The 16,819-nt window shown below is 39.5% G+C and overlaps 1 protein-coding gene across 1 annotated transcript; it reads left to right on the top strand.

The window, feature by feature from the left end:
- Positions 1–3,372: 3,372 nt before the first annotated feature.
- On the top strand, positions 3,373–4,293 carry LOC116494526 (protein CXorf21-like). The gene has a single exon (XM_032196443.1). It carries the CDS (start codon positions 3,373–3,375, stop codon positions 4,291–4,293), a length of 921 nt encoding a protein of 306 aa, XP_032052334.1.
- The last annotated feature ends 12,526 nt before the right edge of the window (positions 4,294–16,819 follow it).

Below are 16,819 nucleotides of genomic sequence, written 5' to 3'. Positions count from 1 at the left end.
CTGAGGCCCGCCCCCTCTCCATGGCGGCGCGGGGGGCCAGGGGCTGGGGAAAATGGCGGCCGCCCTCCTTCCCTTCCCTTCCCTTCTTCCCTCTTGAAAAAAGGCGCGGTTGTTAAAACAAAGTACTGCTGGTTTCAATGGAAAACAAAAGACTTGAATCGCCTACACTTGGGAAAAATTAGCTTCTACTTCATATTTATGTGCACATAAAAGGCATGGTTGGAGCTGAAATAAAGGACTTTGTTTACAAGCTGTGATCCTTATTGTTCATACAATATGATAATGTAATATAATTGTGTGTGATAATGCACAATGGTGTAATATTTATTTATTTTTCTTCCCATAAGTGAATGATACAGTTAAATTTCTTTGTCCTTTATACATTTTAATTTAAGTTTAACCTCAGGATTCAGACACTTGTCTTGTTGCTGTTTCTTCCAACTGCAACCTGTATTCAGCTTCTGAAATAAATTTTATTCTGTCTCCTGCTGATTTCATGTCTGTAAATACAAGTTTTTTCTTTTTTTCTTTTTCTTTCTATTTTTCTTTATTTTACTTTTTTTTTTTTTTTTTTTTTTTTTTCCTTAAGAAGACCTTAGCAATAAAGATACTCTTTTTTTTTTTTTTTTTTTTTTTTGGATATCAGTGCATCTGCATCAATAGAACTGAGACAAAAGGTGACTTGTTTTTAACAACTTACACCTAACTTGCCTAACTTGATTTCTTTCTCTCCATCTTTCCGTTACTTTGCTGTTTTGTTGAAGCTGCTTCACAAAAAAAAAAAAAAAAACGTGACTGCAGCTGGCACTAATTACAAGCTCGGTGAAGGAGGCGAGGTTTAAACCACGCGGAATTGGAAGCAGCCAGTTTCCTGTGAGGCCTGATCCCCTCCAAGGCTGGGGGCAGGAATGCCCTGTGGAAGTCACAGCCTGGTCTATCATGCAAAAACTAGTTGTGTAAGATGATTAAAAAAAAAAAAAAAAGTCATTTAAAACAGCCTTTAAATATGAAACCACTTTTATATAAATTCACTGGGAATAAAAATAGTTTGCATTCTGCTCCCATAAAAACAAAAGACTGCTGAAATGGAGGAGAAAATGAGGGAAGAAGAATAATTTGAAAGAGACTTCATTTGACATAGAAGTTTATAGTTACTACAAACCTTTCATTAATTCATTTCTAAGGCACATCCTTATTTTACTGCCAAAACTTGTTGAATGATGGTTTACAATTAATATGTTGCTATAATGTTATCTTTACACTCTAGTTTTATTTTACATTTGGGTCTCACTCCTATCCCTACACTAGCAGTACCTATTTAAGAGCTTTTGTCTAAATAACTAAACTTGCATAGATGGAATTGTTTCTTGGAATCCAGTTTCAATTTTTGAACAGCCTGAGAAAGCACAGACACCCTGATCATTTAATAATCTTGGTTGTTTTTAAACGATGTGTTTTGGCAGTTACCAGCTCATCAGCATTGCACCACGGTCACAAACATCGCAATTCATTTTTTAACATCCTCCGTTAGATTTGATGTCACTCCATTCTCAAGAACTGCACACTTTTTCCAGTGGGATCACTTCTGTTTTAAAAGGACAACAAAATGGGGAACTGAATCATGTGTGCTTCAGTTATTGCCCACACAGTCAGCAGTGAAGGAAGAGTATGTGAGAGTCTGTTTTCTTACAGCAGCTGAAGTAGGAGGCTTCGGGGCTATGTGATTATCTACCTTCCTTACCCTACTAGAATTGGTAAGTCCGGCTTTTTGTCCTTTTATTTTTTTATTCCTCACCCCCTTTTTGTGCCAGAACGGTGGCACCATTTACTTTATTTAAAAGAGAATGCGATTCTGCTGCAATTACCATATTTTAGCTTTTATATTAGCACTGTGAGCATTTTCAAAGCAATACAGCAAAATTTTCAGGCATGTAAGGATCTGGGTACCTGCATCCTGTTTTTCAGAAGTAAACGAGGCATGCAGTATTCCAAATACCATTGACATTCAGCGAGATTTAGACTGCAAAGTACCCTTATTTTTTTTGGAAAACAGCACTTAGTTTCCTAAGTCCCAGAAGTGCTGAAGAAAATGTTGCCCTGCTTTTTGCATATGTAAATGATTCGGTAGATAAAGTAAACAGTTATGCTAATGTAACCAGGAGAAGGCAGGGTGTGCTGCCGTTCTTGCCTACTTTGGTCTGACTTGCAGGCATTTCAAAATTCCAGCGTTACATTCAACTTCTGGGAAGGAGCAGTGCAATTGAAGCTAAAAAAGAGCCCTGAAAAAGGAAAAAGCAAATGCTTGTACTGTGGCAATGCATAAATTTACAGAGGGAGTAGAAAACTTCCATCTATCAAGGAAATGGAGTTTTAGAATAGCTCTCTGGAAGGAGTACTGGGATTAAAAACAAACAAACAAAAAAAGACTTTACCTATCAAGTTCCACTGCAGAACAAATAAGTTAGAGTATGGTTTGGCTGCTGATAGCAAAGGAGTAGAGTTGCAGGGGATCTTTTTGGTTATGTATCAAATATCATGTTAAATTTGCAGAGGTTTAATTTGTGTGGAGAGCTATCTGGTGACTTGTGTGGCACCAGTACTGGTGTAAATTGGCAGCACTGTGAGAAGTAGTGTGAGCTTTAATTGCCTGTGATATAAATAGAGGTTCTGTTGTATTTCTTGAAAGTATAGGAAAGGGCGTGCCAGAAAGTCTTGTTCTTCGGGAGTTTTAGTATGTGCTCTTCAGTAAAACTGCCTCATCCCTTGCCTGCCTTCACTATTTCAAAACATGAGAGTGCCAGAGACGTGTGAAGGTGCTTGAAATATGAAGAAATTAAAAAGATATATGAAGCACAGAGGGATTTTCTTGTGTTCATCTTTCTTCATTCTTCCACAACAGGAGTGGGTATGATCTTTCCCTCAGTGAATTTAGGTCAGTCCGAGCTCTAAATGGAAATCAAGTGAAATCACTTTTTTTTTTTTTTTTTTAAATCCTTACAGAGTAGCAGCTCACGAGTATGAACCACCTCAACTAGCCACAAAGCAGAAGAGACACCTAGGTATGGAAATGTGATATTAGAGATGAAGAATCCTGTCAATGCCGCCTTGGTATCTTCAGAATGATTTTGTTGACCTGGGTATAGAGATTAAATTCGTATAAAAGCACACAGTTTGCTTTTTGCTAAAAACAAATATTCTGGAGAAAAAGCAAAATCACAGCAAAATCTCTATGAAATATGCACTGTTCATTTTTTTTTTTTATTTTGTTATACTTCTTTTTCCAAACACGCTTGAGGTCTTCTGCTCATCTTTCTTTCCCTCACAGGACTCCATGGAACTCTGGTGAGTAGACTGCTGCTCACACTTGTCATCATGCTGGCAGAAGGCATCTTAACTAGTCTCGTGTATAAAGAAAGCTGTCATCAAGATAAGCCTCACAAGTCTCATGCAGCAAAACAGGATGAAGAGGGAAACTGGAGAGAGAAACTTGTAGACAACCCCAAAATTACAGGACTTGCTGATGGATGTGAGACGCAGGATAGGATCTCTGCTAAAAGCGACACGGAACACAAGAGAGATCCTCAGCAGAGACCCATACTAGGGTTTCCTGCAAGAGATCAGAAAACACTTGTTAAAGGAACTGTATCACCAGCTTTACACATCCCCAGAAGAGAGCAATATAACGAACAGATGGATTTGTATAGATCCTGGTCATGCAACAGCATTTATCAAAACTATCCCGACTTACATATTGGGGGAAACCGCGTGGGGGACCATACATGTGATTCAGGTTGTGTTTTGGACCACGTGTGTGACGAACTTCCTGATGGCCCTGTTATACTGTCCATAGACATTCCTCTTGGCGAGTCTCCTCTGTGTGAGCATCCTGACAAGTCAGGCAGTCAGTCCCTGCCTGGAGATGATGCTGGAGAAAGGAGCATAATGCTCTGCGAGGAGCCTCTTTCAAACTCCATGCTCAACAACTACATGGAAACGAAAGTGGCAGAGTTCTACAAACTGTTTTTTGAAGAAAACTTGACCAGGTGTGGCTCTGTAAGAAACCTCCTCACCTGCAGTTTGATAAGGAACAACCTGAATCAGATCAGCTTTCAGATATCCCAGGAGCAGAATATAGAAGCATCGAAAGCCAGAGAAGTGCTCTTACAGTCTATAGCTTTGTTTAGTTTGCACAATACTACCAACAGAAGTAGCTCGGAGTTCAGTACTCCAAACTTACAAATTTCAAACCCAGGATTTGTGAAAAAGGGCTGCAGGATGCAGTTTACATCATGACTGAACTGCTCAGCTGAAGAGGTGAATACAGTTCAGATATGAATATTTCACGCTAAGGATTAAATTGGGAAAGGAAAACATTTAGACACCACAGACTTTTTCAAATAAACATTTTAATGATTAAATCATACTTTGTCTATGGTACTCATTAACATAGGAAGTAAAGGTCAGTTTTCTTTTTTCCAATGCAGAATTTGAAATGAGTTCATCTCTAAAATGCTGCGACCCTATTTTTAAAAGGTCTATGTCCTTCTTCTAAGACTCTGGCTGTATGAGCAATTGTACTCGTGTTTCATTGGATTTACTCCTGCAAGAATAATCAATCAAGGCAGATTTGCTGGTAAAACTTTGATCTAAGAGACGGATGCACCCACCCAGTAAATCAAATGGTCTTTGTTGAACTTTGAATTAGGCTATATAGTTGAAACCTAAATTTTGGACATTCAAGCTCAAATTTTGCTTCTGCAAAGCTTGATCACAGTGGCTAAGAAAATATTTCTTTGGTTTGAAAAACCTCATTGGCAGACAGAGACATTGAGGACTCTGGATTCTTTTGGTTGTAGTATCAAGCACAGGAAATGTATCAATCTGAAACAGCAATCAAGACACATTTTTATTGCATGTATATGTTTATACTGTATAGGTAGAGTATGTTACAATGAAAATCTAAGTGAAATAGTTGATCACAAATGTAAAAATATTTTCTATTAAAATGTTTCCTTTTAAATATAGCCTTAACTCTATGATGAAATCCACTTAGCTTTCCTCCACTGTATTATATGTTCAATTTGCATTTTCAGTGGGCAGACTCTGGCTTTATTTCCTTGAAAATGAAGCTCTTGCAGCCTCAGCAACCTAAGACTCTTGCAGCATTCCTGAAATGATAGTGCAAGCTTTCTTCATCTTCATTTGGAAATTTAAATGCAGATTTTGATACAGAAATTTCACTGCTTAACTTTCAAGCCTATTTTCTTCCTTTTTTATTACTTCTTGTCACTAAGTATTTCAACTGGAAATTAATCACTGTGTCGCCGTTATAAAATGATAAATGAATTAGGCTATTAACTTGTCTGCGGAAATTTTCTTTTAATAAGGGAACCTCTTTATGTGCACAATGACTAAGTATGATTTTGCATATCTGCGTTTGCAATCCTGAAATCCAATTCCAAAATACACCAACAAACTACATTTATACAATTGTAAGCTTCGAAAAGGCACGCTGACGTGCTAGTTAAGTCACTTTACCCAGATCCTGATGCCACTCAGTGGACAGCTATGGGATGAGTTATAAAGCAGAGCTTCTCAGTGAAGCTTGCTATCAAACCGTGGATGTAAACTAAAACCTCCTCTGTCTTTGAGGCACACCTCTTAAACTCTGATGCATAGTATGCATTTTTTAAATCTTTGTCAACCCTCCGAGAGAATGCAAAGGATCTATGATCTCTAGGTAATAATACATCAAATGCAAACATATTTATGCTTGTAAATCAAGGCCCTTGACATCTGATCAGTCCTTTGAAGACATCAAAGTTGTTTTTAATCCAGCATCTGCAGTTCTTGGGCTTCTTTAAAATCATCATAGAGTGCTGGAATTTATAACAAAAGTATCGGTAGGCTTGAAAGAACATCTCAGGACATTGAGAAGATTTGAATTCACAAGGGATTCACCTTGAAGCTCTTAATTCAACTAATTTAGCTCAAGTACTTGCATTTACTGTAATAGAAACTGCGTGATGGGGCTTGGAGTTAAAATTGTACCTGTTTTGGCCTATACAAAGAAGGACATTTGCGGGGAAAAAAAAAAAAAAAAAGTACTGGATTCTTAGTAAGCACTACCTAAATAAAGACTGCACTTTCGTGGCATGGGGCTTTTGTAGGAGGAAGATGCAAATGCCACTCTGTGCAGTCATTGTATATGATGTCAAACAGTCTGCTAAATATAGCAGGCTGTGTTATGGAAAGGGAACTGCAAAACTTTCATGTGTCTCGAGATTTTAACCCTTTCTGATGCCTTTCAGTCTGTTTTAGGATTGGTGGAACTTAATTGAAGTGTATGCCTTGGTGAATTTATGGGTGTAATATCTAATACACATTCAGATGGAAACACGTGGATTTAATAAGGTTTGTGCATTCAAATTTAAGACCAGACCTCAAAGCTGCAAAACGAAACATATGACTGTCAGCAGTCATGGCTGCTCAATCAGTGTCTGAATAAGACTAAGCATCAAGCCCGCCCAGGATCTGAGTGGCATGTATCCCCGTGGTTTTAAGGTGTTTCAAGTCTGGAATTACAGGAAAATTGATGTTTTGCTTCTCTTGAACTGCCTTCAAAGCTGGATATTTGTTTCATTTGAAAATCCCCTTCCTGCTCCTTGTTTCTCATCTTGAATGCCTATTTTTTTTAATTTTATTTTTAGTCTTTTATGTCACTTTTACAGGCAGTCTTCAATATGAGGTAGACTCTTCCACAGCAGTGAATATTTTCACAGGTGTAAAGGAACAGAGAGATTGCTGTAGTTGGCTAACTGGCAAGATTGAGAACGGTTTGCTCCTGTGGGAAAAGTGATCTGGGTGACCAAAGTAAGATCCCTGCTCTCCTAATGAAAGTGACAGGTAAAGACAATTCCTACAGAGTATGAGGCAAATAATTAAATACAATCAGATTTATATGTGAAAAGATGTATGTTACCTTTCCTTGCCCGACTGAAAATTCTCATTGACCTTAGTCAATGCAAGAAGTATAAGTAATACTGAAACTAGTTCGTGTTTTCTTGCACGATGATAGGAAAGGATGCTCTGCTTTTATTGTGCACCACACTAATTCTGTGTGTCTCATTAATCACCTTCTCAGCACTCAGGATCAAGTCAAGTCCTTTGGAAGAGGCCAAATGTCTTCATTAAATTCTGAAGGAGTCCAGAACGGGCAGCACCCTAGCTTGTTCCTCAGGAGAGGTGCAGGGAATAAGTTATCTGAAGGTGAGAGGAAAAATATTCAGAAGGGCATCAGTAACCAAAGGGTTTGCAATTAACCGTAGAAAAAATAGTGCTCTGTGGCATTTGTGCTGCCTTGGCCTAGCCTTTTATTTCCCCTGGGATGTATTTATAGTTCAAACCAACGTCTTGAAAGAAGTTAATTGCGCAAGGTTTTTACTCAGGAAATTTGGAAGTCAAGAGTTTAAAGCCAAGGTCCAGATTCTGCTTTTTTTTTTTTTTTTTTTTTTCCCCTGTCCTTCTTCCCAGCCTTAGAGAGACAAGTTAGAGGAAATGTGTACTTCTCTCCTGCCAGCCCCAGAATCATAACCCCAGATCTTAAAGTTGGCTGCAGATCGATCGCCAAGGTTAATGCACGCAGCAGGAGCTGCCGAGTGCTGGGACTGCTTCAGTGGGAGACACTGCGATGGACCCGCTTCTCCCATCATCACAAAGAGATGGAAGAGAAATGGAAATGAATATTCTGTATTTGGCAGAATCCAAGGTTGCTGTGAAGCTGTGTCAGTCCCGTACCTTTTCAGGACTGTTTTCAGAACCCTTTCTTGAGTTGTTTTTCAATCTTACCTTTAATGTAAATGTTCGAATGAAAAGAAAACACAAAAAGCAATGTTGTGAGAAAAACTTGTTATCTGTAGCCTTTACTATAGTTATAGGCTTAATTATAACCTGATGGGGGCGAGGAGCCTGTTATAATTCATGGCAGCAGCTACGCTGAAACTGGCCCCGCTGTGGATGCAGAGGAATCGAGGTTATGTGTAACATACATGACTTTATAACATATATGCTTTGGAGTTTTGTTTTCCTAATAGAAAAATATAAGATGGCTTGTTTTTTAAGACTCAAACACACAGTTTAGAGGAGGGAAAGGGAAAATGCATTTTCAGCTAATTTTTGTTAGCGTAATAACGCATTTTAGCATTACAAGTAAAGTTGTAGATAAATGCACATTGTTAATGTGCAGTACCAGGGACTATATTTTGTTATTGATGTTATGCAATTGTGGCCATGGAAAAGTATTCTCTATGTAGTTTTTGCTACTTGGATTTAGAAATTTAAATAACTTCTTAAAATTTACCTCTCACTGTAGGAAGAAAGATATCTGTGGTGTTCCTGCAGAATACATTTAGGAGCAAAATCTGGTAATTTCTAGAAGAATGAGACAAATACAGATTTATTCACTTAGGTACCATATTTAGTTCCATTTTATTTTCATTGATATGTTTCAATTCATGACATGCTTTGATTTTTTTTTTTTTCGATTTTTTTATGTTTGAAAGATATCAAATCGCATTCTGGATTTAATTGAGGAAAACTCCATCAGCTGCACTGGAGCTGTGCCTGTTTTCACTAGCAGGAAAAATGAGTCAGTGAACTCAAATTACATAGGAAAATCACTTAAAAGGTGTGCTTTTCCAGATTGGTGAAGGACAGCAGATGTATTTTATTACAAATGAAAGCAGTGCCATGTTTTAGAGGTCACACATATGGGGCCAAATTCTGGCTGGCAGTTTTGTTTACACACATGCCAGAAAACCTGAAATTGAAGGCGAAATACTGGCAGGGAATTTTCTGCTCAGTTCTCATTCTGCGTTCCCCCAGGGAAATGGTCATCAAGTCCTGGGACCAGGACCCCAAAGAAAGCTGTGTTCCTTGAGTTAAACCTACCCAATTACCTGAGACATACAGCTAGCGTGTTATTCCCCAGCCTGTTCTCTGCTGCCCGTGGTGGGAAATGAGCCCCTGCAGAAGGAGGATTATTTCCCAGAAGAGAGGATGCCCAGGTGAGTAGAGTAACGGTTTGGGTCAGTTCTCATATTCTGCAGATTAACACCTAGAAAGGTGGTAATCCAGTTTTCTCACCACTAGTTTCTACACAAATTTGCAATTCTGATCTATTTTTCATGGTGTTCTCATTTTACATACGGTTTTCCAAAATTTAGATAGTTGTTTATAATTATCTCATTTACTTTTTCTTTACCAGAAGAACCTCATCACCTAATTCCTGCCTGTCTCCTTTGAGTTAATTTATTTGTGATAACCCCATCAATCTACCGGGTATATAAATCAACTGTGTAGCTCAGCAGCTGCTTGATAAATGAGTGCCCAGCTGCTGACACACTGCCTCTGCTACATACAGGGTCCTGGCTTCCAGTGAGCTTTGAAGTGGCAAACAAAAGTGTTTAGTATTGACCTATGAATCCTAAAGGGTTGAAGACCATTCTCCTTGACGCTCTCCCAGCGTCACAGTGTCCTGAAAGGATGGCAGATATTACCCCTGTGACGGAAAAGCAAGGGTCTCTGCCCTTCACAACATAAGCCTGGTGCGAAAACCCCAGCAACAAGACTGGGGGAATACCTGATGCTGTTGGGGCAAGGCAAGGGTGCATTTTTTGATGTGCCGCTCCAAGCTGTGCAGAGCTCCGTGTGCTCCAGCAGTCAGCGGTGCTGGCGAGGTACCAAAGCTGCCTGGTGTGTTTGGTTTGGTCGTGTCGCTGCAGTTCAACTAACCACGGAGAAGGCTGCTGGCTTTAATTTCCCTCTGGTGTTTGCGTGGGCCTGGAAACTCTAGCTCTGCTGTCAATGTGAGGTTTTATTAGCTGAAGCTGAAGTTTTCTACTTTATTTTTCTAATAGAAAACTGGTTGTATTGGTTATATTGATGATATTACATATGCAAACATATTTGATGTCAGAGGATAAATGTCTCCATGCTTTGGAAATACACCCATGCAGCCTTGCTGCTGTGTAAGCTCTGATTTATTTTAGGGACCCTTGACGGTCCTCAAAAAATTTCTTGTTTTGTGCAATAATGTAATTTCTTAATATGCTGTGCTGCTAGTTTTTCCTCATTCCCCATCCGTACTGGCAACACACTTCTGCTTTTCATCACCAAATTTCTAATGCATGCTGTGATGCTGACCAGTTTATTTAATGGCTCTGCCTGTTGCTCAAACCTGTAAAATTGATGTTTCAATTGTTACTTAATACAAAAATTAACAGAGCTCTGGGCAGGCAGGCTGAGAGTATCAGAGGAAAGGTTTTATGTAATTATGTACTTATGTAATTATGTATTGTTAAATTTTGTCGGATTAAGGGTGTCCCTGTGGGTAAGCACATGATGCTATGTTCCCAAATGGGTGATTGATGAAGATACTGAGATACTACTACATAGATAATATATATATATATATGTGTATATATATATATATATATAATGTTTCTTTATTTGGCTTGCATGCATAGTTATAGAAGAGTAACCAATTCCTGCTTGTCTGGCGAGCAGTAGGGGAGACACAGGGCTGACAAATGGTTGCCTGACAATCTGCTGAGTCTTGGTAGGAGGAGTGTGTTCGTGGGCTTCTCGGGCAGATGCTCTCTGTTTTATTGTGTGCTTTGCTCACTGTCGTTCTTTGTTGGAATTGTTCGTTTATCCTGAAGTAACTTTTCTTTATGCAGAGACCCTGGATTCTGTCTCGTGTGGGAAGGGAAGAGTGAGAGAAAGCCTAGACTTGCCCACTCGCACCCTTTTTGTACGTGCGAGCTGCATATTACTGCTTTGTTTCAAATGAATAAAATTTGTAAACTTAATGGAACCATGAACAGAACTGCAAACTAACTTCCAAAAAAATCTTGGCCTCAAGTTTTAAGTGAACAGATTTTGTTCATTCTTATTCCTCTTTTGTGTTAGTTGAATTAAAGAAAAATAACTCTTCTTGGAACGCAAAGTGAAAGCTGTAATGTTACATACGCAAAAGCTGTGCAAGTTGGGCAGGAAAATAACGTCCCCGAGTATTTGCAGTGGTTGTGCTTGCTCAGAAAGGAAGCTGACACAACACCGTTTCCCTTTTCTAACCGTTCTCCACTCAAACTCAGCTATTAAACATAGTGCAGGTCATCGGTCACAGGCATCACATTGAAAGCATTGAAACAGCCTTCAAACAGGTTTACTGAATGGTTTTGTGTAACAGATAGATCCTAGGAAGTAGCCATCTGCTGATGTTTATTCCACCAAAGAAGCTACGGTGACATTTACTATCCTAAGCTTTACTGCACCTCACACCATGGCTCTCTGCTGTAACCTCTTGTGCTAACTTCCACGGTTCGTTTTCCTCTTTGGCTCTTCATTGTGTGGTTACCAAAATGTCATGGCTATGAACCACGACAACAGTGCTTTTCAGTGTTGGGTTTGTCCAGACTTGTGTATTTTCCTACCCAACGACAAAGATTACAGTATTAAAGCAGCAGTGATCTTCTGCTCTTCAGGTTTTCTTGCAAACATATCAAAGAAAACAAATTACCAGGTGAAATCACAGCTAGCTTTTGACTGGTTCAGGTGGACTTTTACCAGTCTCCAGTCTTATTAGACGTCAACTGGAGATTTTTTTGCACAAGTTTAAGAATTTCTCTCCAACTTGATCGTGTAAAAGATTACGAGCAATGAAAGTATTATTTAATGGGAGAAACGTCATACTGTCTCTTGGAAATGAATCTCATCTGCAATTGTGTGAATTCTGGATATGTCTCAGGGAATTAAAACTTTGTAATTTAAAGTAGAAAAATTGTTTTTAAGTAACTGGAAAGAATAAGTATTATTTATTTTATTGAGGCCCCAGGCTCAACAGTTACAAACTTCTCCAGTTATAATGATGAATAAAGATATTAAAGGCTCTTTGGTTTGCAAGTCATTTAAGCAATTTCTCAAAATGCTTGAGCTGTTATTGACAGAAGTGGAATCCAAACAGAAGTCGGTACCAAAACGATTAACGTGTACTCAGCATGCAATTACCCTGCAGGAATTGTTTCAGGCCACGTTAATTAGTCAGTAGCTAAACATGAGGCCACCTTGCAGTCAGCCTGCTGTGGGGAAAAGCAGCAGGGGCTGGGCAAGGACATTACATCCAAGTAGGTAAGTCCTTCTCGTTTGGACCTTCCTAATATTGATGTGGGAGCAATTATTTGTTGGACTCTCTCCTTTTAGGCAAGGTAAAACTGTCAGTGATAAATCTGTGTTCATCAAGTCGGCTAAATGTTTAGGAATAAGCAACAAGTTTTACCTCTGGCATTGTGTACACTACAGCTTCCTAATCACGAGAGGGAGATCAGGTAAAGATCTTCATTCTTTCAATTTATTCTTCTTCATGTTGAGCAAATGAAATATTTATTACAAATGAGTATTTTTGTTCAAATTCTTCTTAAAACCAGTTCTTTGAATGAAACCACTTGTTAAGTGCGTGCTCTTCCTTGAGTGCCATGAGATTCAGCAGCACAACTCATCTGGATCCCTGCAACACAGTTAGTTTCCCAATAGCTTTGTGGCCTGTGGTACATCAAGGGGAAAAACAAAACAAAACAAAACAAAAAAAACAAACCACATGTTATGACTTTACATTTTGAGGGGGTTTATGCTTCTGCTTCTCAGAAAAGCTGCAAGTGTGATCCTTCCCAGCAAGGGAAGTGTGATGAGGGGTTTGGTCTTAATTTCAGTTTTGATTAAATCCTGTTAAACTGCTTGTCTGCTGTATGTATTTTCTGTGTTTGCTTGCAGGCTTGCATATGTATGAAAATATGTACTCTTCCCATCCCTGCTTCTTCAGGAAGAAGATCGGTATTTTATGCATAGTCTTCATTGTACATATTAAAATGGAATGGAAAATGCAGGCAATGAGGAGGAGAAGCTTTTTCTTTCCTTCTTTCATTCTTTCCGTCTTTAAAAATAAAATAAAATAAAATAAAAGACCTTGTGAAAATACGAGCAGTTTCTGTTCTGATGGTGGAAAAGATTTTGCACATTCATGAATTGGAATGACTTTCTTCAAACTTTAGACAGTGAATGTAAGCAAATGGCCATTTTTCTGACGTCTGACGTAGTGTTTGCATATCAGGGTCAATATCAGTAAGATTTCTGTAACGTATTTGTATTATCTGTGAGCTGATCAGATGGAGCGTACAGGTAACTTAGCAGCTTTACTGTGTGTGTACCACAGCTTTGGTATTAGAGCTCCTCCGTTGGCCAGGCACCGTTCCTGCAGGAGCTGGGCTACCTGAGGTCAGTAACCACCACCAGTACTTATTAGTAAAATCTTTCTTCTTGCCACGGATCACAGGACTGCAGGTAGAACTACTGGGTAGAACTGCTGTGGCTATGGGTAGCCTTGTCCTGCAGTTTGTGCTCCTGTGGGATGCTGCAGGCTCAGATTTTCACCAGCATCCTACATGGAGAAGAAAGCACACGAAGGGAAAGAGTGTGTGTAAGCTCTCTTTCCAAGCAGACCTCACTCACTCAATTAAGAAAATTGCTTTGGAAGGAGAAAAAGCCCGGTTGTGTGCAGGGTAGCGTGCTGTACACTATCAAAATAATTATTTAATGGAAGAAAAAAAAAAAGTCAGTCTTTGGTTTTGGGAAATGGGACTTCATTGTGGAAAAGTGAGAATGGTTCTCACTACAGAGACTACAAAAGAGTAATAACCGAGAGCTTTTAAAAGCAGGAATAATTCTACCAGGATTACCTGAACTACACCGAAGACTGGAAATTAGTGGAACTCCCGATGGTGGGAAATGCTGCAATACCCTTCACACAGCGGTGAGGGGAAGGCGTCCAGTGAGGTCTGAGCCTGGCAAATTACTTAAGAAGATTATATTATGTGATCTGCTGTGCTGGGTGTTTCTGGGAGGCCCCAGTCCAACATAGGATTTTCCCGTGTTATTAACTATAAGCTATGGAACTTTAAGTACTTATAGTTAAGTAAATGCTTAAACGATTTCCTCATTTGAGACCCAAATAATATGGAAAGTCTTTGCAGTGCTATAGCTGAAAGGTATGTTACAAATTACTTTCCTTCCCCCCATCCCTGTAGGGCATGAGCATACTCAAAGTTCTCTTTTATAAATATCAGTGGTAGATAATAAGAATTTCAGGAAGTGATGGAAATTGAGATTTAATTTACTGCATTTATTTCATTAAATGATTCATCCATATATATATATATAAAAAAAAAAAAAAGGAGGCATAAGTTAGAGTACACTTAGAAGTAATTACAAGTCAGGAAGGTAAAAAAAAATCACATCTTTAATTTCACTCTCAAAGTAAATAAAAGAAAAATAAATTTGTTGCCACTGATTAAGGAGTATAATAGCAACAGCTACAAGAATTAATCTAACATGGTATTTTCATTACAGGATCCTGAATTCTGATCGCTGTTACCGTACTACACAGCATTATGGGTTCTTCTCATAATCCCATTCAGTTCATCAGGAAAGAGGTGCCGGTCAATAAATTTATGGGGATCCGAATCTAGCCCTGAAACCTAAAAATGTGGGAAAGCACAGTACATTAGAAAAAAATGAAAGCATGTCAATAAGCATATGATTAAATTGTATTCACATTAAAAAGTGGTTCAATAATATCAATAGCCATTACGAGAGGAACAACAAGGATGGTGTTCTCAGCGCTTTAGAAAAACATTTTGTTGTTTGCGTTTGGTTTATTCATAACATATGTAATGAAAAGTGTAAGAATGCAAGGGAAGTAATGAGTTTATTTATACAGAACTTGAGGGTGAAATGATACAAAACATAAATATGAGGAGTTTTAAAGTGCCAGGAGCAAACTTGAAAGTTCTCTCTGTGATGAAATATGGTGTCCAAAATATTTGCTAAGAGCTGTTGGTTATTCCTGCATGGATCTGGGTATGGAAAGCAGTAGTTAGACTGAGAAGGACAACAGCTCTTTGAGGCAGATGTGTGAGTCTTCGAGGGAGGAAGGCCAGTTGCAGAGGGAGGCTCCATGGCTGCAGGAATGCAAATCCATTGCATGGAGCTGGTTGCAGGGATGCAACAGCAGCACAGAAAGGAACAGAGAGGAATACAAGTGAAACAGGCTCAATGAAACTCTGCAGAGAGCACTGGCACAGGCTCCTTTCCTATCTGTTGGATTTTATATCTTTTTCATAGAACCAGGGTGTGCTCTGCTCTGTTCAGACAGAGCTTTGGTGAGCAGTTAAGGTAAATACGTGTATGCACATGTGGTTTGTCACTTCACCCGTCATTTTCACTTCCTTCTTAACGTCCTAATCTATGAAGTTTTCCTTATCAGAAAAACAGAACATATTTTAATTTTGTCCTTGCTGCGCTCTTCCTTAGATATGGTCCTAAGTTTGTAAATTTTTCTGGTTCCATTATCAAGCAGATAACGATTCCGCAAACAAAAACATTTTCCAGTAGCACAGCTCCATGCTGCAGGTCTTTTTCCTTCTAAGGTGCAAACACTTCATTTCTGGCTTAGGAAAAATGCAAGTGAATGTTAATTTTCTTGCTTTTTACCTCAAAACAGAAAAAAAAATCAAACTGAATTGTCTGGGATGGGGGAGAAGAGGAGGCTGGCAAAATTCTTGAACAAATCTTCAGACTCCCAAGTTCAGCACCAAGCATTTCAGCAGAGAGAGGAAATACGATGGTGGGGCATGCGAGCCCAGGCTCAGAGCTGCTTCCATCACTCAGCTCTGACACCAGTGCCCTGTGCACTTTTCATTTTCCCTGCCTCGGTTTGTCAGTGTAAGAAAGTTTGTGTCTAGCACCACTTGGTTCTTGGGTTCTGGCTTTATTGCAGAAAAGTGGGTCACCAGCATGGTATTGGCAGCTCGATTTTGGTGTCATTCAGGCAGCTGCAGAGAAACAAAGAGGCCATCGATTAGTCTAGCAACAGCCTGGGGCCTCTGTGTTTTAATTACATCTGTTCTTTGGTCTGAATTCATCCCTGCTGAAACATCATTAACTTAAATGAAACTCCACAATAGAGGAATTTGACCCAATATGTTTTTTTTTTTCTCTCTCTCTCTTTTTTTTTTTCCCCTCTGTGGTATTTGTACATCTAATTCTGTTCAAAATGCATCTTTCCCACAACAAGCAATCGGGTTTCTGTACAAGTTGGAGGTTGGGGTTGCAAAGAAGCGCTCAGACCAGGCCATCGTATGCCCTGTGGCACGGTCCCCAGCCGCTCCAGCTGAGAGGAGCCCAGCAGATTCTGCTGTTGGCTCTGTCTGTCCGTCTGTCCAGCTTTTGCAAGCAACCTCACTCCGTTTTCAGTGCCATTTCCAAGCAGTGAAATAAAATATTTTTTCCTGTCTTCTTTTACGATAAGACGAAGCTTTAAGCAACTGTTAAAATTTATTCCTCTGTTCAGGGGGCCTTCTCCAGCCCAGCTTGCAGCTCTGTGTTCAGCACAGGAAAGCCAGTTGTGTTGCTTGATTTACCAAATGGGAACTGATTATCAGTTGCATCGCTACTTTGGGCACTGTGGGTAGCAGGCTAGGGATGAGAAATCCCCAGTGAAATCCACTGTCAGGTGGACGCCTTTCTGGACGGGGTTGTTTTATGTGGGACATTTTCTGCCAAGGCTTGGCTGTTCTGCTGGTAGTTTTGGTTTTACTTTATTTTTTTCCCCCTCCAGGGTGGTTATCTGAGACGTGGGGAGCCAAACCACGTCAGGGGTTAGCGCTACGACGCGACGCCCCTCAAGCACACGCAGGAATGCATCTGG

The sequence above is a fragment of the Aythya fuligula genome, chromosome 13, assembly GCF_009819795.1.
Source record: "Aythya fuligula isolate bAytFul2 chromosome 13, bAytFul2.pri, whole genome shotgun sequence".
Taxonomy (NCBI): Eukaryota; Metazoa; Chordata; class Aves; order Anseriformes; family Anatidae; genus Aythya; species Aythya fuligula.
The sequence above is the reverse complement of the archived record's forward strand: the minus strand, read 5'-3'. Positions and strand labels throughout refer to the sequence as shown.